The sequence below is a fragment of the Heliangelus exortis genome, chromosome 5 (genome assembly GCF_036169615.1).
Source record: "Heliangelus exortis chromosome 5, bHelExo1.hap1, whole genome shotgun sequence".
NCBI lineage: Eukaryota > Metazoa > Chordata > Aves > Apodiformes > Trochilidae > Heliangelus > Heliangelus exortis.
In genome coordinates, this window is record NC_092426.1 from 39746206 (window position 1) to 39773171 (window position 26966).

The following is a 26966-nucleotide window of genomic DNA, read 5'->3' on the forward strand; positions in this document are numbered from 1 at the left end:
GAATGCTAGATGAGAATTTTTTTTAACTTTATGGCCTATGTGATGGGGATGGGGAAAAATTGTGAGAGAACTTGTTTGTTGCCAGATAAATTCAGGAGAAACTGCTCAGTTTATATAGTTTTAATCAGATCTGGATTGAAGTAATTTAGTTACTACCAGCATGGATCATGAAACACAGCATGGAAGTCTACTCTCATTTTGAGTCACCTTTCTGATAATAGAATATATTTGGTATAGCACCTATCTCTCCTTAGAGGAAAGTGTCTTTTGTGATATAAGATGTAGCAGTTTGGTCTCTGTTTTTCAACAGACATTGTCCCACAGATGCAGGGGTGATCTTTTCAGTCTACTGTGTTCTGGTCATACATTCTTTATAATACAGAGCATCTCTGTGTGGCATATGTGTTATTTTTAAAATAATAGCATTGCTTAGAAAACGAAAGTACAAAACAATGGAAACTTATTTTCCATATTTTTTATTTGTTAAATAATAACAATGTGCAACAGACAAGTGTTAACCTTGGATAAGTTGGCTTTGGTTTTAGAGGAGTAGTGCCCTTTGTTCTGATATAATAATCCATATTCTGATATAATACACATCTCATTATCATCAGTGTTTTTATTATGAAGACATAGTTCTGTGTTCAGTACAACTACCATGCTGTGTCAGACACACTTTCCCATCTCAACTGGCTTGTTAGAGGAGGGGGAGCAGTATTATTTCAGTTCCTTTGTGTTGATTCTTCTAAAAGGATTCTTCCTGGATTAATTTAGCTACCCACCTACTCTCATAGTGTAATTATGAAAAAGTACTTTCCAGAGAGAAAAACTACTAACAACTACTGCAGGTCTGAAAAAAACCCACCCCAACTACTCTTCCAACTAATAGGTGAGAAGCCAGAAATGCTATTGTGTCATTTGATTAGACAAAATTATCTGCAAAAGTACATACATTCCCTTCATAGACTTTCAAAAGCCTTCAGTAATATTTGATGGCAGTAAACTTACTGCAGTTATCACAAGCTTTTTTTCTTTTGAAATTTTTTACTTGTGCAAATCATCTTTCACTGCTTCATTTGATGTGCAAAATTGTGTCTGTAGTATGATGTCTATGATTGATTGCAGAAACATCTCATAACTGGAATTCCGTGTTGATGTCTTTTTAAAAGCTAGAAAACCAGTAGGGAATAATTATTAAAGTAACTGTTTTCTCTATAAATCAGAACAGTTCTGATTAGAGAGCTTAGCCAGAGCTTCCCAAATGGTGTGTTTCAGATGGATTCTGCAAAGATGTGCTCCAGAGAGGGGAAGTGGGGGGATTTCAAGCCCTGACAGTAAAAGCAGGAGGAATTAAAGCTACTTTCTATTGGGCTGAGGTCAGTATAATGAAAGGTGATTAAGTATTACAAATAATTAATCAGTACCTAATTATTATGAGCTAATGGATAATATCAGAATTCTGAGAAGATCAAGTGGAGAAAATGGTAGAAGTGGGGAATTTTTGTTCATTTCAGACATAAGGAATGGACTGGGTATGCAGGCAGTTGCAACCTTTGTGTTTTCAGATATCTTATGTATGCAATGGGAGGAAAGTTGTGTCTTGATTTCCCTAAATTTCTTCACATGGAGATGGGGCCAGTGTAACAAAAACAGATGTATGGAAAAAGGAAATGTTGCCTGAAAATGTGCTGAGTAAGTAGGACACTACAAAACACTGCCACCTCCTAGTATGCATATATTAAGTTAATTTTAAGATGAATGGGACTCTTCAGTGTAACTGAAATTATCCTTCATTAATTTCTTCTGTTTTCTTCTTTTCAAGTTCCATTTCAATGCTGAGACAGAGAATGGGGAGAAGGATTTGTTGTCAAATACATTATCTTATTATTATATTTCATTTTTGAAAGTCAAAAAGGTACTTCTATATGCATTGCAGTTACAACTCTACTTGGTTAAAGTAGTGCACATAGATTACTGCTGCTAGTTAGCTCCATGTTAATAAAGAACAGTCTCCTAGAGGGAGTTTTTTTAGTGAGTTAAGAAAAAACGACAAAATATTTTGTTGTTACAGATTTTTACACTGGCATGTGGTATTAAAGGTTGAGACCCATGAAATTCTGACTTCAAAATAAACCAAATAAATTACCTTGCAGGAGTGTGTTCTTAGTGTGATTATTGAAATAACAAACAGAAATCAAAACAAGTAAACACACACCCCAGCCAACATTGCAAAGATTCTCAAAATTCTCTAACATTAATATCTAACACCTGCTTAATCTTTTATCTAAACAACCAGCCATTGCTCCTTTATCCAGCTGAATTTTTTTGATTCATACCTTGACTTGCAGATGGATTGAGATTCAGAGTTTTACTGAGATGCTGGAGAATGAGAAAAAAAAAAAGGTATTATACGATATTAAAGGATACTAATTTTAAATTCAGAATTGATGCTGAAGGTGAAATATGGAAGCTTTAGAGTAGTTGCTTTCCTCTGATGATTTCAAGGAGATTTAGTGTTCCTAAAGCAAGCTTCAGAAAATGATAATGTTAATCTTTGAACCATGTCAATACTGTTCCCTGCAGCACTGAACAGGAATACTTGAGTTAGCCAGGACTAAAAGTAGCATGTCTTAATAAGCTGCTGCACGGATCAGCGAGATGTTACAGCTTAGGCTTTCATCATCGTGCTCAGGCAGCTCAGTTGCTTGCCACCAAGATCCCAGTGGGGATATCAGAGCCCAGCACTGCAGGCTGTGCTGCCCACACGTTCCTGACTTAGCATTGAGTCAAAAATGTTGAGCTCTGTGCTGGGAGGAAATGCATCCAAGCTTGCCTTGCAGATCACTATTCCCATAAACAGCTGTTTTGCATGTTGCTTTCATAGCTTTTTCTTGTTTTGGTCGGTATTTAAAGTGGCACTATATAAGTTCAGATTGACAAATAGATACATTAGTATCAGCTTTACCAAAAATATTTAGCTAAGATTTCTTAGTGTGTTATAAACATGTCATGAACTTCTTACTGTCCCTTTTGGCAAGCCAAATAAATTATCAGTGCCTGAAAAATGTTTGTGATGTAACATGCACACTACCTTTTGCATATGCTTTAATTTGGAACTTAATTTTAAAATTAAGTTCAACGGGGTGCTGTGACACAATAATATTAACAATAATATATTGTTATATACAATAAACAATAATATTACAAAGGCTTGACCAGATGATCCTTGAGGTCCCCTTCAACCTGACATTCTATGATTTAGTTTAAAGCTTTAAATTACATAGTATAACATGAAGAATACTAAAAGTATTCACAATGCAGTGTTTGTAGATAGTCCTCTATTCCAGCACTAAGTATCTTCTCTAGAAATATTGTCAGAAGCATAAGAATTGTTCACTTTCAGACCTGATTTACCTAATTCTGTAGCCACAGTGTAGAATGAAAACTACATCCTTGCTGGTGCATGTAATTAACGAACTTTTTATGTATCATCAAAGAAGTCGGGGTTAGATAAAGGGCAATTACACCTCTTTAAAGATTTTATTCATTAGGTATCTATTACTCTTTCTTCATTGCAGTATTAGTGTTATCCATAAGATTTGTTTGATTACCTCTGACATCCAGTCTGCACTCTATTTCAGCTTCCCCACACTCATTAACAGCTTTACAGGTGTAACAGCCACCATCAAATGGGGTGGGTTTCCGGATCTCCAGGGTCAACACCCCCTGTTTACTGAACATACGGTATTTTGCATCCCCAGAGAGATCCATTTTGTTTTTGTACCAGAATATCTTTGGCTGGAGAACACAAAAGAAGAATATTAAAATAGAAGGTAGTAAATTGACGTCTTGTGACTGGTCTTACAGCTTTGATTTAGCCAGCAAAGGTTTATGCTTTATGAGGGATATATATTACACAGCAGTGTTAATAATTTTTCAAGGAACCTTCTCATTCAGCACAAACTCACTAAACTAATAATTCAAATGTTCAGTATTAAATGTACAAATAGCATGTAGAGAATGTAGGTCTGTACCCCATTTTATTGCAGTTTTAAAAAAATCTTACAAACCAGCTACAAATTAATTCTGTTAGGAGTTATTTAATGGTGCTCATTAAAATACATTTGAATGTTTCAAGTTATCTTACAGAAGGGGAACTAAACTGCACAGTTTTTCAAAGTCAGAATTCTGTAAATGTTGGCTGGCCAGCTTGGGATGACAACGTTTGTGCTGGGAATGGGTTTTCAAACCATTTAGCAAATCTTTAGCACCAAGAAAATTAGAAATACAGTTCCTGTTGGCTTCAGCTGATCTCTGAAGTGGTTGGATATGTAACAATTCAAGACATTGTTTCTGGTAACTGAAAATATGACTTTAATTTTTATAGATGAAATTTTAGAGAGAAAAAAAGAAAAGAAAGCAAGCTGAATTTGTTTATTTCAAGCTCATTAGTATATATAGTGAAGAAACAGACTTTAAAGAGTGTGTTCGTTTGCTTTACTTTCAGAATTAACATGTTTCTTCAGAAGCACTGTGTTGTTTGATAGAGTGCATGAAAAGCTTCTGCATCTCGTGTCTATAATGCAATTCAGAGCATCTCCATTGCCATGCTTAATTTGTTTAAAGATATCAGCCAGATTTTCTCCTGCCTCAAAGCTTTTTGCTTCTTTTCCCATAGCCTCTTTATTTTTCTGGGCATATGTCTTTTACTTCAGCACTGCTACCAGGACATGAATAGTGTCTGTCCTTGAAGTGGTAACTTTTTTGTGCTGTACCAGTCATATCTGAGGTATCTGGTAATCTACAGTTATTTGAAATTTGGAAGCTCTAACAACATAAGCTCCTCTCTGTAAAAAAGAGCCATTGCAGAGTTTTCCAGTAGGTATAGAAACATTTTGTCGAGGTTGATTTGGGCAATGCAAGTACAGAAATCTGGAAATATCTGGAAATCTGCTTTAAGAGTGTTAGGTGTGCTGAAGGATGAGGCTAGTGTGGAGGGAAGAGCTGGCTTGCTCACATACAAAAGCCTGCAACTGCTGTTTTTAACACCTGTAAAGTATGGTGCTGTTCTTAGAATCTTCTTAAAACCCTGGAAACTAAATGAAGTGGATACAGATTCACAGAGAGAGTTAAGCAAGAGGGAATATAATTACTAGCACTGTCACTTCATGATGGATGGAAACTGAGGCACCTACTGTTATAGTTCTTTTGCAGCTATTTGTGAGGATATGCTTCCTTTTTATTTTTTAGTTTCGTCTGGAGTTCATCCAATGCAGCAAATTATTGAATTAAGGCTACATTTTTTTTTTCAATTTGTTTAAACTTTGAGAATATAACTTACATGTTTTGTTGTGTAGCAATCAGGTGCAGGCATGAGGAAAGGAGAGGAGCCAGAGGGCAAGGGGGAGAGGGTACTGCATGTCTTGTGATTGTTCTTGTTTAAATTTATGACAGGATTATGTCATTGTGGTAAATTCCTGCACTGCACACAAAAAGCCTATTTCCCTTTTTTGAGAAACCTCATTTTAGCTCCTAGCTGATACAGTTTTTACTGCTTGTTTCTGCTAACAAAAAAATACATCATTCTGTACTTTTTAAAGAGGCTTAACAAATACATTTAGACTGAGAAAATATTCCTGTGAGATTAAAAAAGAAAAGCCACAAATCTTCACCCATGACAGCAAGTCTTATTCTAGTTAACTTTGCAAAATAGTTTGTCTCTCACAAAGTTCTGTGGGTGTATTGACAGAACAGAAGAATGGGTGTTCCTATATAATATTTAGATTAATGGATCAGTATATTACATTATCTGTTGTTTTCTTGAAAGACTGAAGAGAACAAAGTATACATTGTGAGAATATACTATTTCTTCTGTTTACCTTCTTCAGAGAGTAGATTTTATGTACAGGTGGTACATTTCCATTGGCATGGTGGTACCATAAGCTATGAGTCTCCTTTCCTCTGTTTCCTTTCCTGTATTGCCCCATTGGTTCTGTGCACAATCACACAGATCCTTGCACCATGCTGCTGGTTAAGCATCAGTTATAGGAGATATTTGGGTGACCTTTCCTTTTTTCTTAATATGTTGCTCTCCTGCCACACTTGAACCAGCACAAATCCTAAGGCTGCATTTTGGCTTGTTGGAACAGAATCAAAGACTGGAGTAATCTGTACCTTGGGGATTCCTCTGACAGCACAGCTGAGTGTGGTGTTGTAGCCTGCAATCACGGAACGATTTACTAAAGGATGAGTGAACTTAGGAGGTTCAGAGAAGTCATGTTCTTTGTAACTGGGTGGCTTGTAAGTGGTGCCTGCAATTCAAAGAAACAAAATATTCAGAACTGTCATTGACTTGTGTGCAATCTAATTGTCAGTTTGCTTGTGTGATTTAGAGAACCTTCAAAGCTATGATATTTATCATATAACAAATATTGAAAATCTCTTCACTCTAAAACACACCTTATGTTTAATGCCTTAGTTAAAGTAGAAGCCCTGGAAATCATGAGTTTTCAGCTTCTGTTAAAAATATGAAAGCCACAAGTCTGTGGGGGAAGTCCTCACCACACGCATCTTGAACTTTTAACCCCAGCATGTAAATATACACTTCTCTCCCCAGTTGTATTATTTTCTTAAGATAATATAGTTTAGGAACACTGTATGACTAAATATTTTTGAACAGATGTTTTTGTTAGTACAAGAGGTCTGTCTAGATAAAGACTCTTAAATACTATTTAAGTGCTAGTTACTAGCCAGTTCATAATTAAAAATATTTCTAATGGTGCATTTAGTAATCCCGTATTTTTCATTTACCAGTGTGTTACTTCTGGTACTCAGTGGCTTTTGTGATCTTTGTTTTGAAGAATGTTACCTGTTTTTTGGATATAGGCAGGATTTTTGGTTGTTGCAGCAGCTTCACTCAGTCCACACACATTTTCACTGAAGACTCGAAAAAAATACTCATTTCCCATAATCAGGTCTGATACTACACAGTTGGTGCGACGATAGCGGTCAAAAACAGTGTACCACTCCTGTAACAAGACTACTGTTTAGAAAGATGCTGTAACAGGTCAGACATGGGGCTAGTTTTGCTATGAAGAGATCCTTCTTGCTACAAAGAAAAGACAGGTGACAGGTATTTAACACTAAACTGTGAAATAAGTAGTATTTTGCTTCCTGTGAAGGTCATCTGACCTATTTTATTTTCTGCCTGGTTTGATAGATGTGTGAATAGTTGCATTTTGAGAAGACGAACCAGAACAAAACAACAAAACCCACAAAACAGACTCTTTATGTTTTACTCCTACTCATATCTGATAAAGTATATGTCCTCAGAACATAACTGCTTGATAGGGAAAAAGAGAAAAACTGGCACACGTACCTTGCCCCGTGTATACCCTACTATCTATGCCCAGCATCTGAGTTCAAGTCTGACTCTGCCTCAACTTCAGTCTTTTCCTGCATTTATGAAAAAATGATCCCACCTTCTAAGTAGAGCTATCTGTCCAGTAATCATCAGAAATGGGACAGGCTAGGTCTCTATTTTGACATTTTCTACTGGGCATCTTATACAGTTGTATACATAGCCCTTTGGTTATTTTCAGACTCTCTTCTTCAGTGTTTAACTCCCTCTGATATGTAATAGGGCACCTTGGACATAGGACTGAGAGTCACAAACGCAGCTGTGTTCCTCAGGTTTCTGTGTTCCCAGAGCAAATAGCTCAAACTCCATACAAAGTCCCTGACTCAGTGCAATGTCTTACCATTGTCTTTTTGTCAGCTTTCTGGACTGTGTAGCCCAAGATCTGTGCGTTGCCATCATCTTCTGGAGGTGTCCACTCCAGGGCTGCATTAAATCCCCAGACATCTACAAGCTTTATACTCTGAGGAGGACCAGGCTTGTCTGCAGAGGATACATGAAAAAAAACATAGCTTTTGCCTCTGGATCTGAGCTTTGTCATTTTCTCCCATGCAGCAAAAAAATAGAACTTAATTGCAATCTATAATTGTACCATAGCAGTACACTTGATTTATGTGAAGTAGGAACTGAACAAGAAAGTTGGGAAATTTTCAAACACTCTTTTAATACCCTTCTGGGAGGCCTGAAACCTACTGAGAAATAGCCAACATGGGAGAATTAGCAATATAGGAACCAGAAAAACTACTTAAAATGGAATATGAAGTTTGTGAGGCTTGGATGGGTGTGATTAACTCTTTTACTAGAGGTGTAGTATTTGCTTGGTCACCTCGATGCAGTTTCTCAGCTGTGTAGATCCACTGACAGTAATCTAAACAGGGCAACTGTATATATTTGAGTCAGCTAAGGAGGGCCATCTGTTTGCCAATACAGATGTATTATTTTTCTTCAGTATATCAATCTGCTAACTACAATTAATTGGCATTCTCAGGGCATAGCACCACTGAACCACACAGATGGGAGCAAACACTTATCTGCAAAAAAACAGAAATTGGAAAGTACTTAGCTAATTTACTACCTCAACGCTGAATAATAAATTAGGCTTTCTAGACTTCCAGATGACAAAAAAAGAGGCAAACAAAAAATGGAAATCTATTATAGCCTAAAAGAATAATCATCCTTTTTTTTTTTTCCTCTTCAGGATAAACCAAGACCCAAAAAAAGTAAGATTCTCTGCTTGTTAGTTTGGCCACTAGTGACATTTCTCTAATAACTAGAAAAAGAACAAACTCTCAAAGAGGTACTGAAGACTGCATCCATTTTAGAATACTTGGATACATATCTGTATAAGAATATATATGCTCAATTAAAATAATGTTCTATTTTTCTTCTTTTAAGGATAATTCCAATTTATACCAATGTTGTTTAGTCAAATACTGGATACTTTGAATTACATTTATGAAGTATTATTCCTGTCTGGTTTAATTTGAAGATGGTGCTACCCCTTTGTGATTTGTTAAATTGTTGCTTACAGGACGTTATCATTAGGCCTAGCTAGGTGGTCTGTGAGTTAGAGAAGGATAGTTAGGGATCTTGGAGATAGTTGAATGGAAACTGTTTCCTTTTTTTGTAACTAAATTGGAAAATGAATGAAATAGCAAGAATCTGATGGACATGAGTTGGAGATGAGCAAAGCACAAGGGAATGTAATTATAGATTGCTTGTAATTGAGTTCCTTAAAAGAGGATATGCAAACCAGTAAATAGAAAAAAAAATTACTATTAGGAGAACTGTCCCTTTTTTATGGCAAAGCATAATGTAGTAATTCTCTCCACTGGCATACTTTGGAATCAAAGACTGCTTTATAATTAACCTTTTTTTCCTCCTTCAATGTGCTAATCACTGGAATGTGACTTAAGGCTATAAAATCTTGATTTGAATGTAAAAGTTGAAGAAATGGTAATAAATGTTCTCTCTGATACAGAACTGTGTGGATATAAAACGAGGTTATCAGGAGAGAGACTCAAACCAAACCAAATACATAGTTATACATGCACATAAACTGAAATTCCTTACAAAAGAATATCTGCATTCTGAAACTAGATCTAGACATTAAAAATTATTGGATCAAATCATGTAGGGAAAAAAAATCCCTCAAGAACTATGGGACATACAAATAATCTCTCCCATGATTGTGTTTTGTTTGATATACTTAATTTTGATTGTTACCAGGTTCTTACCTACGATTTGTATTGTTATTGCAACTTTATCAGTCATGTTTTCTATCTGAAGAGTGATTTCATATTCTCCTGAGTGATGAAGTTCTGCCTTTCTGATGAAAAGGATTGTGTCCGTGTTGCTGTTCCTAATTCCCACATCTTTGGAGTCCAGAGTTTGACCATTTTTCATCCAAGTGATTTTGGGTCTTGGTTTACCCTGAAGAGGAAAAAAAAAGGATGGTTATTCTTTTAGACTATAATAGATTTCCATTTTTTGTTTGCCTCTTTTTTTGTCATCTGGAAGTCTAGAAAGCCTAATTTATTATTCAGCGTTGAGGTAGTAAATTAGCTAAGTACTTTCCAATTTCTGTTTTTTTGCAGATAAGTGTTTGCTCCCATCTGTGTGGTTCAGTGGTGCTATGCCCTGAGAATGCCAATTAATTGTAGTTAGCAGATTGATATACTGAAGGAAAATCCAGAAGAAAGACACTTTCTGATACTCTTTGCTAGGCATCTAGAAGCCAGCAGCAGATCTGGCTCAGTCTGATTATTCTCAAGTGACAGAAGTCTTTAACATGTGAGGAATTTGTTAGCTTTTTCCCCACCTCTTCTCCCTTTTTTAAAATGCTTGATTTTACCAGGTATATTTAATATACCATGTATTCTAAAATACCAGGTATTTTAAAGGTTTTAAAAAATCTTATATAGTAAGTTTCACTCCCCAAGACTTCAAGATTATAATTTTTTCTGCAGTGCAAAAATTATTTTTGTGCCTGTTAAGCTAAGCCGTCAGTGTTGCTACCCCTGTGGAAGATGATGTGATATCTGTAAGATATCTGTGGTTTATGTCCCTGCTGCTCAGACATTTCCAGCAAAAGTTGCAGGTAATATTTACTTCTTCAAAAGTTGATTGAGTGCTACTTCCACAGTACACTTCCAAACCAGGAATCCCAAGAAAACAGAAAAGCACCATATTGTATTTAATCACAACCTATCAAAAATAGCTTGGTGGGTTTTTTTTTTTAAGTTTCTACCAGATAAAGCTGGTGAAACAGAGCAGCACAAGGTGAGGTGAAGGCAGAAGTAGCTCCTGAAAGAGGGGAGGGAAAGCTTAGCCTGCTCTGCAACTGAAGCCTAAAACACTGAAATTAAGACACATATTGCCCTCCATGTCTGGTAAACAGCAGAGAAAGCACCTCTGGAAAGGTTCTCAGTTCACAGGGTGTCTGGAACATATTTTGAATATGGAAGACTGTGTCTTTTTCCTTAGGCTACAGAGGGAGATAGGATACATAGACAGTGTAGGTGCCAAAAGGTAGGCAGAATAAAAATTATTCTCTGTGTTTTGTTGCATTTTTTTTTCAGGTTTATCTGGTATTTACTCAGAAACTGAGCAGCATTATTTTATTTTTTCTTACTACAGAAAATGTTTTATGAGAGTCAGGCTAAGATCTGTCCAAAGTTACACTGAAAGGGCTTCTCAAACACCTCAAGTTTTCTGTTCTTTAATAGATGGTCTTTTCCCTGGCATCTAAATAATCCCATGTGTTGTAATTGGTTTTACATCAGGACTGATCATAAAACTTGGATGAGTGATGCTTCTGGACCTGGCCTCAGGATTTTAGCTCTTAAGTATTAGATACAAGATTATTTTGCCTGGTTCTAGTGCACCTTCACTCCAGTCTCATTTAATAGGACTCTCATGAAAACCTATTAGAGGAAAAATGGGTTCCCTTCTTTAGCTGGAAGCTATAGTAGAATTTCTTGAAGGAATAAAAGGATGTGTTGGGGTGGTTTCTTTTTTGTTTGTTTATTTTTGTTTTGTTTGTTTGTTTTTTGCTTTTATTCTGTATCCATGTCTGATTATTGGTGAACTAGACAAGAGCTGACTATTTTAATTTCCACATATATGTATATTTTTTAATTATATGAGGATTCTGCTTGAAAACTTTGGTCAAGGGAACGCTTTCCAAATAAAATCAGTCTACATAAAATGGTATAATTATATGGAGATTTTATTTAAATTTCTACTTTGTCAAGACAAATACTTATGGCTACGTTTTCAGACAAGATTTAATAGTTCTTGATAGACTGAGTAATGAGGTGAATCGAGGATCTGGCCTTAAATATCTTGGCAAAAATGGGCAGGGGAAGTGATAGCATTACCTTTAGCATAAGAAGTATCAGGACTATAAATCAAGCCTTACTGCTGCTGGTGTTCTAGTGTGGTTGCTCAGATATGTTCACTGCCAGCACCTCCTTTTTTGAGGTGCTGTGAGTGCCACTGAAAGACTGCGAGCCTTCAAAGTGTTGGTTATCATATGCTCTTATATTTATAGACTGTGAAAAGCATAAACACATAGAAAGCATGTTCCTAATACCTGTCTTGAAGGATTGGATTTCTGCAATGTGTAATAGGTAATCTGAGAGAGAACAGTGAGTGACAAAGAGGGTAAGTAGCACACCAGATAAACTTCAGGGAGTTTACTGACAGGGAAGAATGAATTTAAATGCTTTTAGATGTTTATATTCACACATATATGATGGGCAAGAAGGCTGCTCAATAATACTGTGAACTTTGTCCTCAATACCCCTTCAATCATGTTCTCATCTAATTTTGAAACAATTTGACTGCACTAAATCCCTTCCTTTCCCACTTCCTTAATGCACTCTGCTGAAAGAAGGCTGGTAATAATGTTGTATTTGTCATTTCTGTACATTTTAATCTAAAGATCTGAATAGATTTGCAAATAGCATTTAACTCAGGATACCTTGAAAAGGTATTTAATAGAAATTCAGTTTTAAATGCTACAGAGATCACTTGCACTGCAGAGTAGAAGACACTGTCTTACATTTTGGTTAGATAATATTCTGCCTGCTTGTGTTCCATGTATCAGGGTTCACAGTAATCCCAGTGTTTATGTAGTTTCTCCTGTATTCTTTTTGTAGTTTGAAGATTGTAATCATCTAAGAGGTTTTGATTTTTTTATTATTTTTTTTTAAGTACACAAAATAGAAATGGTGATTTAAACATAATCAAAATGTAAAGTGAAATGTTCTTTCTGCTTTCCTGTTTCTGAAAGCTCCTCAGTTTTGCATATTCTAAATACCTTTTGCAACATTGAGAATTGTAACTTGTTGCAATTCAACACTGCTACAAATTTAATTAATTAAAAAAATATCTCCTGAGTTACAATCCTCTGTTTTTTTCCTCAGGCTAAAATTTGGTGTTGATGGATGCATTTTAGCATTTTGTTAGCCTTTCCTTTTAGGAGCTGTGTTTATACCAACACGTGACATGTCTATCAGCCAGCTGCTCAAATAACTTTTCAATCTGTTTGTACATTTCAGCTGATTTGACAGTGCACTAGAAATCCCTGAGATTAGTTTAGGACAGTTTTGTGAACACTCATGACAGGGTGACATACCAAAGCCTCAGTCAGTGTCACCACCAAGGAAAAGTCTGAGAAGACTTGGTCTTTATCCACTTTGTCTGGCAACAGCTGAATGGTCAGGCAGGGTAAGCAAAGCTCTGGATTAGTTGCTACATGTACTTTCTCTGGCCTGGGGAGCTGAGGACATGTCAGCAGCTGGGACTGCTTAGGGGAGGAGGGTGAAGAACTGGCACATCTCAGGGAATACTGCTCTTAGCAGAAGTGGTGGAATTTTATGCTGGGAAGATGGTGATACAGGGGGGACGTAAAAGACAGATCTATGAAACCCCATACTTTTATTAGTTCCTGGGCTTATGGATCAACTTGTCAAATTTGTTCAAATGTTCTTCAACTTGGATATCAAAACAGAAGTAAGTATGCTTGTAAGTTTAAAAAAAAATATTAAACATAACTTAGATATATCATGTGTAAAATCTTGAATTTTGCAGGTAATTAGAACTCAGTGAAGGGCCCAGTTTGTCAGTTTTGGAGATATGAAACATGAAAGAAAAATATAAGCTTGTCATTATTATTTGACTTATGTCAAAGTGAGTAGTCTGCTCATGCAAGTTAAGTCAGTTAAAAGCAGCTTTTCATGTAACCCAATAGCCAGGGGGCAAAATATCTTTATTTTACATAGATTTGGCTCTTTTATAGACTCTTTTTTTTCCTACTGATGCTGCCCAAACAAAAGAATATTATAGGTAACATGTGCATATATATCTCCCTTGTTAAAAAAAAATGTTTTACTTATCTCCAGCATCTTTTACATGAGAATTTCAAATGTCTTCACTAATAACAGTGCTTACATTTTCATAAATATCAACCCAAGACCAGAGAGAAATATTAGTTTCTTCAAATTATAAATTGAGGACTAGATTAAATGATAAACCTATTATTACTGAGGATACCTCTATCAGAGCCAGAATCTGCAATTTACAATTTCTTTTCCTATGTGCCACTCTGAAAACCTTTTCCTTCCACACACTAATTCTTTCACTGATATTATAGTCTTACATCTGGAAAACTGCATGTTGTTATAGCTGCTTACACAGTGGTAGAAAATGCAGAGACAGGGTAACTGGTTAGGTCAGTCTGTGTGGATGTTGTAGCAGTTTTGTGCATCCCATAGCAGCAGATGCACACATACACTCTTGGTAATCCTTGGCTTGCTGTGCTTTTTACACCTTAAGCTCACATACAGTAAGACCCAAGCTGCTATTTGTATACACACAGTTTCTATATAGAGCCAATTGTGGCATTCTTTTTATATGTAAAAGCTTTAATTTTTGTAGTCAGCCTTTCAGAAATGAGCATATCCACTTTTGGCAATAAAGTTGCCCATCATGGACCTTGGCTCCAGAAGAATAGTTGGTTGAATTTTTACACTTTCGTGTACTTCTTTAAGATGCATCCTCTGATCAATAAGCAGGAATGGGCTTGCACTTAGTTACAGCACTTACTTTTTCTCCTTCCCCCAAAGGAAGGATTGTGGAAGACACTTTGACTCTAAAAAAACTGTGACTGAAAAAAGATCAATTTGTATTTTTTTCCCTTTCTTTGATGTTTCAGAGAGGTTGTTTTTAAAAAAAAAAACACATCAGCCACACTTTATGTAATCTGCTCAAGCAGTAAAGCAATGGTAATTTGCATAAAGGAAACTTTAATGTAATAATAAATCACCATGACAAAACAAAAATTTTCACGTACCTGAAAGGGGATCACAATATTGATTGTCTCACCTACTTTCTTCACCAGAGTCTGTCTGAGCTGACGTGGCAGCCAGATTTTGGGACGCTCTGCAGTTAAACATTAGTACATTAATGCAAAGCTTTCCAGAATTTGAAATATTACTCACAGCATGAATAAGACAAAACACCAAAGAGGAGAGGCTTGGATACTTTTAAATGTAAGAAAATTGTGCAAATGCTGTTCATACAGTCAGGGAATAATTCTCTAAGTACTTTCAAATGGATTTGACTAATGGGTACAAATTTGGTAGCAAATCTCAGTTACAGATTTCCAGCAGAGCAGATTTCTTTGACAGCAGGATTCGTGAAACTGTCACATCTGAAATGCCAGCTTTGGGCAACTTCAGTTTAGCTGTGAATCTTCTCTGCAGATTTTGTCTCTTTGGAGAACTATCAGTTCAGTAGAAAGGATGGCACAAAGGGTTAATTGGAGTGAGAGTGACTATAGGCTATGATTAATCTATTGCTATCTTGATACTGCAGCTCCTTGTAGTTTGCCATTTGGAGATATTTATGGCCTGACTCAGGAAGCTGAACAATCAACATATTTCCTTTACTTTTACAGCTGTTCAGTTCTAGTTCTTTCTCTGAGGTGAAAGTCCTAGAGTCTCATTACAATGAGACTTCAGCGTACTTTTTCCTAACAAAAAGAGGGCTGTAGATCATGGTTTTTCTTCATCTGGTCTCTGCTTTCCTCTGCCTCACTGGAAAGTTTTTGATGCTCTCCCTGTGTTCCATATTCTGTTACTAGTTGTTTGCAGAAATAATTTCTCAGCATACAGCTGGAGTATCTGTCTTCATGTCCTTTTGATTTTGAGATGTATTACAACTTAATTTCATTTACACTCAGCCATTTTACTGTCAGTGAGACTCTGGCAGACACTTCGTGTGAGTCAAGGTTGAGGAATCCACTATTAGCAGCTCTTGATATCTTTTGGACTCTGGTCAAATGACTTAAAATCTGCTGCTGTTGGGTGATACACAGGGTGTTAATTAATAACCTAGGATGATCAAGTACAGATAATTGTTTTTATTTTAATGGATTTCTTGCTGTAGCAGACATATATTTTTGCAGCAATACAACTTTTCCAGCAGAGAGCTATATATTAAAAAATGTCTCTTAAGCAGACAGGGCTATTACAAGTGCTGAAATGTCCAGGTTTTGAAAGCAAGAAGTAGGATTTTGTTTTAAGAGCTATACTTTAGAAATAGAAATATAAGGCTTGGACAGAAAAGGTAGGCACCTAATAAAAGTGAAAGAGCTGTTTGGTGACTGTTCTCAGAAGGCCCAGGCTTGTCATTCCCTTAGCTTTCCTGCAGCTGTACAGAATTCGAATACTCGTCAGAGGAAATAGAGGAAATTATTCTATCCAGATACTCACGCAGGATCTCTTGAACAGTGATGGGCTCTTTGATGATTGCTGCTCCACTCTCTCCAGCCAAGTTGATGGCCTTGATACGGAAATGGAGTTTGTCCCCAGTGACCAGGTCTTTGATCAGCGCAGACGTACGCTCCGTCAGGCCAGGCAGAGCTGGCATCCATTCAGAAGCTGCAAGGACAGGATTTGCATATTAATACATTATTACTTCCAAACTGATACCTTGCCTACAATTGAATGTAAATTTGTGTTAGGATAATATAAACTGAGATGGGAAAAGAAGCCTGCATCTAGATAATGTTTTTACACATGGAGTTAAAGAGTAAATACACTTTATTTATTAAAATTATCTAAGGATAAGGGAATAATCTCTGGATGGTTTCTTTGGCATTCTGTTTTATGGAGTTAAAGCTGTGAGGCTTCTCTATGTTTATTTTTATTAGCAAGAGAGGAGGGGAGAACTTTCATAGAATCATAGAATGGGCTGGGTTGGAAGGGACCTCAGAGATCATCAAGTCCAACCCTTGATCCACTCCCGCTGTGGTTCCCAGCCCATGGCACTGAGTGCCACATCCAGGCTCTTTTGAAATATCTCCAGGGATGGAGAAGTATTTTGGAAGTATTTTTAGCAAGAAAGTGAAGCCTTAATTTAATTTTTTCTTGGAATAAGTGTATCTCCTACAGGTGTCCAAGTGGATTGGTGAGAGCCATATAAGCTGAAAAAAATAATAGAGCATATAACTCTTGGAATTTAATATTGACTTATCAATTGACACTGTACAACAGAATTCTTAGGGCTTCCTTAGTTATTTGAATGACATAGAGATATGATTGATAAAATCATTCTTCTGTGATGATGACTTAAGGATTCTGGTAATTCCATGATCATATCTCATTAAAGACTGTGAATTACTTCTCGATAAAATTAACCCTGTAAAAGTTTAGGTTATAGGGCCACTGAGCTCAATGTCAGAGAAAACATCATGATGTAAATTATTAATTTTTTAATGACAGAAATGTGTTAATGTAGTATCACAGTAATTTGAGGGTTGTAATTATGTTGCAGTTAGACTTAAGTATTAAATAAGAAAAGCTGTCACTTACTTGAAAGTTTAACTGATGTTGTTACCATCATATATATTGTTTTTAAGGGATATGTAATTTTTGAAGGCTACAAAAGTATAGTGACTATAGAAGAGCACTGATATTTTTGTAGTACTTTCCTGAATTAAACATTATGATTTGTGAAGATGACATTTTGGTTGATGGCTTTCATGGTTTTACAGTCATGTTGTGATATGTCTGGTCATGGTTGGCAGGGACGTTAGTTATAGATTAGATTTCAAACTTAATGATGCTGCATAGGGTTAATTTATTTGAGTATTACAGTGAAGCTCTTGCAGCTGTAGTATTTTAATGCTGTTTTGTTGCTGCTGCTTAGTACTTGTGCTTACTTACATCCATCTTTACAATATTCCACAATATAACCATCTAATCCCCCAGCTCCAATCCGTTCAGGGGGTCTCCACTTGAGGGTAACAGTGCTGTCGGAAACATCTTCCACTGTGAAGTGGGTTGGTTCACTTGGAGGAGCTATAAGGAAGTATGTAGAAGTTAATCCTGAGCAACAGCAGTGTCACTGTGAGAATTCAAAGAAGGAGTGATTAGTAACTGAATTATAGGTTGCTATCTCTTTCAATAAAAGAAATTTAGCCAAAATGGAGCTGTAAAATGTTAATGCCTAATACTAATAGAAGTGTAGCATAAGATTCCTGTAATGGGGGGGGACAAGAGGTTAAGATAGTAGTTCCTTTTCACCTATGTTCCCCTGTGAGTGAAACCCAATATAAAAAAGAAGAGTTGTAGAAGGGAATGAAATCATCATCAGAAGTCTGTAGAAAAGCTTAGAAATTAAAAGGTATACACTTTGTGTCTGTACTTAGACCCTGAGTGTAATTACATAAAACTGACAGAGTCAGAAAACCAAATGTATCGGTGGCTCATTTTCCTCTAACAGTAGGGAAAAATGACCAAGAGTTATGACTACATGTTTACAGAAACACTAGCTCTGATTTGCACATTTGTAATAGACACATGGCTGAGAAAAGTATTTTGGGACTAAAGAATTTTTACTTCAGCTGGATATAGCAATTTCTTACATTTTCAGGACATGAGTGTCACGGATCTTTTAAAACCTGTGTCTTAAAAAGATTGCTCGCTGAATTCAGTCTTCTTAAGTATGACTGTTGCCTAATAATTAAAAAACAATCCAGGAAAACCAAGGAGATTCCCAAATACACACAAATGCTACTGTGAAGTAATTGATTGCAAAAAGCAAAGAGAAAGTTACCTTTTTCAAATTAACATTTAAAGTGCTAGAACATAAAACTTAGCACATATGGCATAAAAGCAATCATGTATAAGGAATCTATGTCTGGCATACTCTGGGTGTATGTATTATGAAATGAACATATTTTTTTAATTTACGTAATAAATTTTACATACTAGAAATATTTCATACAAAAGGTAAGTTAAATACAGGTTTCTAAGTTATGCAGCTGATTGACATGGATCTTAGTTCCCAAAATTATTGTAAAAAAAAAAATCTAAAAATTTAAAAAATACCACCCAGTTTCCTTTATGTAGTTGTGTCAAAAATTTTCATATTCAAACAGTAGCAGGAGCTGTGAACAGCACACAGGAGGCAAAGGCAGTTGGAACATACACAACCACACAGTACACGATCAAGACCCCAAACCTCTTCTCTGAAGCAGTAAATGTGAACTTTATCCTTAATCAAGTAAAACTCTGCCTATCCCATGAAAACTTTGGACCTTTTTTTTCAGTAGCTCCGCTTGATGGTTTTTGTTTGCCCTCTTCTTCTGCAGACCAGCCGTTGTGTGTTTGAAATCCAGAATTAAGAGACTCTTCTTGCAGTTCATCCTTTCCTTCTGACTCCACTGCATCATCTGCTTTTACATTATTCCCTTCAGCAGGCTGTCCCTCTTCATTATTATTTGTAGATTGAACAACTCTAGTCATTTTAATCTCCAGCTAATAGTATTTTCCTAGGTTGTCTTTCTAAAGCTCTTAGCAAACAGGCTTCCTTCCTGAGGACTCCTTTAGTTTGCTCAGGGACTGCAGGAGACACTGCACTGCTGTGTTGGGTAGGATTATTTATAGAAAATCATTCCTGAAATATTTTCTTAATCAGTTATCCTTTTAGCTGTGGAGAGGGCCAGGATTAAGAGAGTACTGGGTGGGATATTGTGATATTTGCACCCATAAGGGAACAGGAGATACTGAGAGGGACAGGGAAATTTCTGTCAATTAGTTCTCCTTTCCAGATCGAGCTTGACTCTCACACTTCTAATTATAACAACTAAAATTTCATCAGCAATTTCATGAAACTGGAACCTGTGTGCTTCTCAGGAAGGGGAATGAGAGATAGAGAAGAGGAAGATTACAAAGGAAAATGTTGATTAAATATAGAGATGGCTGATGGCCTGTTTCCTAAAACAATCCTTTTAGCTACAAGGGCAGTTAAGAGAAGAGTTAATTATCATCCTGTCTTGGTTTTGTCCTGGAAATCACACAGAATTTGGTAAAACTCACCAATTGGCATGAAGGGCTGTGAGGCAGGGCTTGGCCGAGACATGCCAATAGAATTCACAGCGTAAATCCGCATCTCATAAACTACTCCCTCAATCATCCTCTTGGCTTCATAGGTGAGCTCTTTTAAAAGGTCAAAGTTCAGCCTCATCCATCGATAGCTCTTCTTCTTCTTTCTCTCCAAAATGTAGCCTGGAAAGGATAGTTCTTATGATATAAAAGAACTGCAAATTATTTTCTCAAACGCAGGAAAAAAGAAAATGGCTTTTTGTTTGTTTGAATGACATAAAATAGCCAAAGGTGTTTTGAAGTTATTGCATAGAACTGAATTGTGTGACGCTGCTCAAGCAGTTTCCTTTTTCATTACTTCTGTCTGACATTCTCACCTGAACAATTACACTTTTCACAGTAGAAGTTATATAGAATTGTCTGTCTTGTATTAGGCTTCAAGCCTATTTTTTGTGCTATCCACTACTATTTAAGGTATTTAGATGTATACTAGGGGTACTAGCAGAGCTGGTTTAAACAGTAAATCCTTTTCAGGGAAGGTGCAGTCCTAATGGCAGAGAAACGCATGAGACACAGCAGTTCAAGGGAAAGCTCTTTCACTGAAGGAGAAATTGCCTTGGAATGTGTAAAATGAGACCCAGAGTCAAAAAAATTCTTTCTCTCTTATATTCTGCTCTAACTCACTAATCTAGACTAAATGCCCAAACCAAAAATTAGTTATACCAGGCATGTTTGCTCATACGTTACAGGCACAGACACCATGGACCAGCAGTCTTTCTTCTCTGCATTGAAATAAGAATCTACAGAAAAGTTTTTGGGAAATGAGCAGTGGAAGTACCCTTGAAATGGCAGGCTGTATGTATGAATGATGTATGAAGTTACACCTGACATACATGTTTTCATTAACTTATAAATGCTTTAAGCAGTAGGGCTAAATGCTGCAAGTAAAGAACCTATGGTTTCTTAGATATGTTCCTGCTTTTTTCTCTCTTCACCAGAAGTTTGAGCAACTCAGTTTCTGTTTTCCTGCCATTCATGTGTGTATAGTTCCCTGTCAGAACTCAGACACTTCTTCACTCTGCCATACCAGAACCACTTAAAAAGATGTAAGAAAACAAAACTAAGAAGAAGAAGAAAGGCAATGATGATACTGTTGGTGACATTTGGTAAAGCAGGTAATTTCCTAAAATGCAGAGAAGGTACTGATAGCTGAAGGTACTGCTTTAGTGATATAAAAAGTACGAGGCCTCATGAAAGGTTTTTGTAACAGTGAAGATGGGGTGTGAATTTCTTTCCTGTATGTTGTATGTGGCTCATAAAGACTGTAGCAGGCTGCCCACAATACCATCTGTACCAATGTGAAGACAGATGAGCACACATATGTCTTTCCCCCCTGCCTTTTTAACTTGCTTTTAAAGCTTTGTTTGAATGATTAGTGCTGCATCTTGGTGTTTGCTTTTTTTTCTCCAGATATTTTATTCCACCTCTATCAGTAGTACAGTCCTGTGCTAACTGAAGAAACCTCATAGAGTGCAAAAGGTTGTTAGTGGAATGTTAACAGAATTTCTTTGACAATGAAACCAAATCAAAGAACTTTCCAAATTGAAAACTCTACAAAGCCAAGTAATGAGCTTCACTGATTTTTTGGGGGGGGAAGCTGGTTATTTTAATGGGACAGCTATTCATATATATCTTTGCACATAATAGTTTGAACTGTTAACTTGCTTGCCTGTTCCCTGTCAGAACAGATGGAACCACAAAGGACTTTTCCAGTGGTATCTTGTTTATTCCTGCACAGATAACTTCTGTTGAATTAAATGAGATTACTTTTTTTCTGTGGCAGTGAATGAAGTCCAAGTATCCAAAGGCAAATATAAACTCTCTTCCAGATACTATGCTAAGTATCTGGAAAAAAATAATATCTAAATTATAATATCTAAATAATATCTATATATTCTAAATAATATATAATATCTAAATAATATCTAAAAATAATTTTAGGATTACCCCTTGATTCCCAGGGAGTCTGTTTAGCTTTCAGTGTATTATTTTGAAAAGAAACTAAAAATTCAGTGATGTTTAGTAAACAAATTGGTAGGTTTGGAGTCCAGAGGAATTATTCCCTAAAATTGTCCAAAACTATGCCTTATTTTCTTATAATTCTGAGGAGCATAAGAGGCTTTATCTGAAAAACACCATGAGAGAGACCGTGGTATCCATTCTATTCTTGATTGCTTCTGCTCATTTCCTGTATTGCATGACGACTTTGGCCTCCAGAGGTTTTTTGATGGAATTTAAGGTCATTAAAATGATCAAAAAGTGTTTTGTCTTGTGCTGTGTGGTTGTATTTGAAATAGAATGATGAAAGAGTTTTCTGAAATAAACATGTATTGCATGAGTGCTTGAGAATGGAGGTGACTGGAGTTGATGACAGAGGTGGCCACAGATTTGTTTTGGTGTTCCTATGTAGGGAAGGCCTGTATACTGGTGTAAAATTTCAGTCTTGCATGACAATGTTTAGCTTTAAGTGTTTTTGGTGTCACCTTGTGCTTTCCTAACTCCATCACTGAAATATTGCTCTCATTCAAATAGGCAGGGGGCACTCTCTCACTAAAATTAAAAGGCCAGAATTTAGACCAATGTGAAGGTTTGCTGAATTAGATGAGTTGGTTTCTGAAGGTCAGCCTTCCTAGAGTGAATAAGCATAGGGAATTCTTTTATGACAGTTTAAAGGAACAGCAAAAAATATAGCCAGGGCTGCAGGTGAGTTGTATTTCAGCACTTCTTACCAAGTACTGGTTGACCACCATCATATTTGGGGGGTTGCCACTGTACAGTACAGTAGTCTTCTCCAATGTTGCTGATCACAGGAGCTTCTGGAGGGTCAGGAACATCTGAAGAAAATGAGAATGAATGGAAGTTTTTACTGTTTTGATTTCCATTTACAAGTCAATGGAATGTTTTTCTTAAACATTTTTTTTCCTCATCATCTTGATATGAGGATATCTTTGTTAGACAGCCACAGCTGAAAACTGTGTAAGAACTCAACTGAGAAGCTATAATCTTATTCTGAAGTGAATCCTGCTCTTTCATGCTTCTGTTAGGCTGGTTTTTTCCTTTAATTACCATTGGTTATCCTTGTTCCTCACAGGCATAATCAACTTTTTGCAAAAAATGTAAGGTAATAAGTTAATTCTGTTCTGTAAGAAGAGACTTGCTCCAGGGTTTCCTATTTTCTCTAGAAGAAACGTTATACAGAAAACAAAGGCTGCAGGTCTCACAAATTTTGATATTTTGGAGATATTTGTTGTTAAATATTCTAATTTGTAATATATAAAACATAAAAAGAAATTTAATATTCACCTAGGCAGTGAATTCTAAATTTTAATACTATAGGTGAAAGTAATTTTGTCATAACTAAGTTTACTTATAACCTGACCTTTTGTCACATGTGTGGCAGGCTATCAACAAGTTAAATACTATGAAAAATTTTATAAAAATCACTGCCTCAAAATCATCTTCTCCCTAAGTGCTCCTGTGACTCATAGTGCCAAACTGTTAATCTTATATCAGATACATTAGATCTCTTTATCCTGTTAAGCAATTACTGCTATAGAACTGCTATATTCTATAGAACTGTCATCCTTGCTTAAAAGCATAAGCCCCAACCAAATGACAAGAATTTTTTCTTAGACAAATCTGAGGCATAAACTTCAGAACAGAGTGTCATCTATAAAATGATACATGCATCTGAAACTGGAAATATATAAAAAGGAAATGCATGGAGTTCTACTGTGAGTTTTTCTCTAACCTTTTCACATAGAAAGCAACTACCTGTGAAAAATATTTCTGCTGTATTTTGATTGTTAATATTTGTAATATTAACCCTTTATGTTCCTGTTCCATTTTGCTGAACATAAAGTCAGAACTTGCCTCAGTTTCTGCAAACTTGGGATGTTTTCATGCTCTTGTTGTTTACTCTGTTCACTTACCAATAACTTTGACTGTGATGTCAGCCTTATCTTCTCCCACTGGGTTCTTAACTATAACTCTGTACACTCCCTCATCCTCCTTTTCTGCTCCTTCAATGATGAAAACACAGTGGTCCTCATGCTTCTCCACACGAACTCTGCCTTCAGATTCAAACAGAAGCTGTGGGCAGTGAAAGTAACAAAGTCATTGTAAGTTGTGCCAGGGACAGCCTGATGAGCCTAGATATAAGCTGGTGAAAATCTTCAAACCAATGGATATTCAAAAAATTATTAAAAAGCTACAAAGTTGTGTCCATATTTACGAGAGAGGAAATCTAGATTACGTGGTTCACATAAATAACATTTAGTAAAATTGGTTCTGAAAGTCCACAGGTTGTTAAGATGCATTGATAGTTGTTCACTGCTAGTTACACATAGCCAATTACCCTTCAGAAAGTTACTAAGCCTTTCTACAAATTGCTATTTGGGATAGCTGCTTGTTTTAATGGATTTCAGTTGGATAGTGTGTAACTTCAAGAAGGTTTGCAAATTCAAGTGGATGAGCAAACATTCCTGATCAACAGTGTCTATACATAGTGTCAGGTAACATGGATTTGAACATTTTCCCTCTAAAAAAAATCACCATTTTCCTTGTAACTGTTAATGGTAGCAATGTGATTTCTTTCACTTGAGAATGTCATATGGGGTGAATTTCTATTTTTCCCTGAGCAGAGGTCTAAACTTTGCTGTACTCTTACAACACACTCCTTTCTTCTTCACATGCCTGCCTAGCTTTTGACAGGAACCATTAGAAAGCTTATGTGCCTGAACAGTGACTAATACAATGGAATCCTAAACCTGGGAAAGGTTTGCATAAAAATGTAAAATATTTTTTACTCAATCAAAAAAAGTTATTTATGAGAAAGAGTAAACTTGCTGGAAAATGAATCCTCTTTCACCATTTTGTACACACGTAGTCCACTCTTTTGGCTCTCTGTCATATTTCCCTGTGTCCTGTACTATTTTTTTCCTAGCTTTTTTCCCCTCTAGTTATTATTGAAGCTTACTGGTTAGTGGGGGAAAAGAGGTATAAACATTCACAAAGCTATTAAAAAGACTTTTCAAAAAGCTGCTTTGATTCCTTGTAATCCAGCCACCATATGATGGTAATTAGAGATATCCTCAATCAGCATCTTACTCTAAAATTACTCTCCAGATCTATTGTGCCTGTTCAAAGTGCTTGGGAATGACCACTGTGAAGCAGTAAGTTGAGCCTGATGGGCTTTTTGCTTTGCTAGTTTTAATACCTACTTTAATTTTATTTCCTTCTGACTGTGGCCTTTCATCTGGAAAGCACTAAGTAGTGTGTGTCTCTGTAACTAGTAAGGAACTTACCTCACTGTCAGTATTTAAATCATTGCCAGTTTCTGAGGGAGTCACAGAATCCTCATTGCTTCGAAGGAGATTGCTTTTCTAGATAAGCAAAGAAACCACAGAAAGTCAGCTAAGCCTTGCTGATCTCTCCAGTAAAGCTGTTTCTGCAAGAGGCAGAAGAGTCCTGAGGTTTGCTGGGGGGAAGGATGTTGAATATGGAGGTGTGAGAGAAGTGAAGAGTGAAGCGAGGCAGCAAGCAGAGCTGCGAAGGAAATCAACTGATACAAAAGTAAAAAGCAGAAATAGGTGTCTGAGAGTGGGGAGGATAAGTCAGCAAAACCAAATTTACAGCTTAACAAACAAAAATGCATGAGATTTCTGCAGTAGAACTGTAACTGTCTCTGTCTGTGCACTATGGTACTATAACTATTACTCATCCTGTGTGACTACAGAAATAAGGATTACCTCTTTCTGTGACAATGGGATGGTCACTTGGTGTAAACATTTTAACACCCAGAAATAGAGGTCTGTAACACACATTCATCAATGTATTCCAAAGCTGTTCTGGTTAGGATTTCACTAGTATGTGTTACTTCAAATCAAAGGTGGCTTCTTTTACTCGTATGTTGAAAACTCTGCCTCAGAAATAACCCTGTACAGAGGCTGTCTGATACCCAATCATCATTTTATCAGAGAAACCTGTTTATGAGGGTGTCAGTTTCTCTGGGTTCCCAAAAGAGAGGCAAAGGGCTTTTTGTTTGTCTCCATACTAATCCTGCAGGGCAGGAAAAAGTCCTATGTGTTAAGAAATATACTAACCTGATTGAAGAATATGGCAAAATCAGAATGGAGAAATGACACTGGGGAAATTAATGTAAGTGGCAATATCTTTTTTCTCTGTATCTAGACCTATGGGAAGTGTAATGATGTATTTCTGTGTTTTGTGCTAGTTATAGCTCAGGAACCAACAGATGGTTGAGAGGTGGGGATGTTCTGAGATCGCCAGAAAGGAAGCTCACTTGACATTTTGTGTCTAGCTTCTAAATTCTTTTTGATATTTTGTAATTGCTTTTATCAGGCAAATAGCAAGTGTCCTCTCTTTTTACTAGAACAAGGAGAGCTGTATCCCAGGGGTCTGCTAAGAGGATGTTTTCTGCACAAACTGTAGGGTTCTTAAGAAAGGTTAAAAAAGAAGCTGCCATCTCTGGAACCCTTTTCCTCTGAGGTAGGAAGAGAATAAACATGTATGGTATCCTACTGTCTGCATACACATACATCTGCTCTTATACACTCAGTCCCTTCTTTTGGAATAGAAGAACAAGCAACAGTTCACAATGAGTCTTACAAAACTAACTAAATTCCTAAAGGCTGCATTGCAGATTTTTGTTTTTTTTCTGGAAGTTTAAAAAAGTAGATTAAAAGGAAAATGAAAATACTTGTGACTAAGAATGACAAATCAAAGTAAGATTTGAGAAAGAAGCCAAATTTGCTCTTGTGACTCAGATGTTATGTGAAGCTGCACATTACCTTGTTCACTTTTTGCCAGATGACAGTGGGTGCTGGATCTCCTGATATGGGAACATCCAATCTCAATTTGTTCCCAGCTACCACAACAACAGTGTCAGGGGACTGGCCCAGACAATCAAGGTGAATTTTGGGAGGTTCTATAGCAAAAAGGTAGAAAAAAAAATTAAAATATAGCTTGAGTGTTCTGTATGAAAAAAAAATTAGTTTAGATTAAATTAAAAATGAAAAAAACACTGCTTTGTTTGCTATTGAAAACATATTTACTTACATATGAAT

General features: G+C 36.4%; 1 protein-coding gene across 1 annotated transcript in view; it reads right to left on the minus strand.

The window, feature by feature from the left end:
* Window positions 1-460: 460 nt before the first annotated feature.
* MYBPC3 (myosin binding protein C3) overlaps window positions 461-26966 on the minus strand; it is a 58834-nt gene continuing 32328 nt past the window's right edge. Inside the window, exons 19-33 of the mRNA XM_071745069.1 lie at window positions 26691-26827; window positions 25185-25262; window positions 23811-23970; window positions 22608-22712; window positions 19813-20001; window positions 17656-17790; window positions 16201-16368; window positions 14778-14866; window positions 9655-9850; window positions 7761-7900; window positions 6869-7028; window positions 6175-6311; window positions 3612-3798; window positions 2337-2379; window positions 461-1835 (exon numbers count right to left, since the gene is read on the minus strand). Of these exons, the coding sequence (XP_071601170.1) occupies window positions 2369-2379; window positions 3612-3798; window positions 6175-6311; window positions 6869-7028; window positions 7761-7900; window positions 9655-9850; window positions 14778-14866; window positions 16201-16368; window positions 17656-17790; window positions 19813-20001; window positions 22608-22712; window positions 23811-23970; window positions 25185-25262; window positions 26691-26827 (1892 nt within the window). The 3' untranslated portion in view covers window positions 461-1835; window positions 2337-2368. The remainder of the gene's footprint in view (window positions 1836-2336; window positions 2380-3611; window positions 3799-6174; window positions 6312-6868; window positions 7029-7760; window positions 7901-9654; window positions 9851-14777; window positions 14867-16200; window positions 16369-17655; window positions 17791-19812; window positions 20002-22607; window positions 22713-23810; window positions 23971-25184; window positions 25263-26690; window positions 26828-26966) is intronic.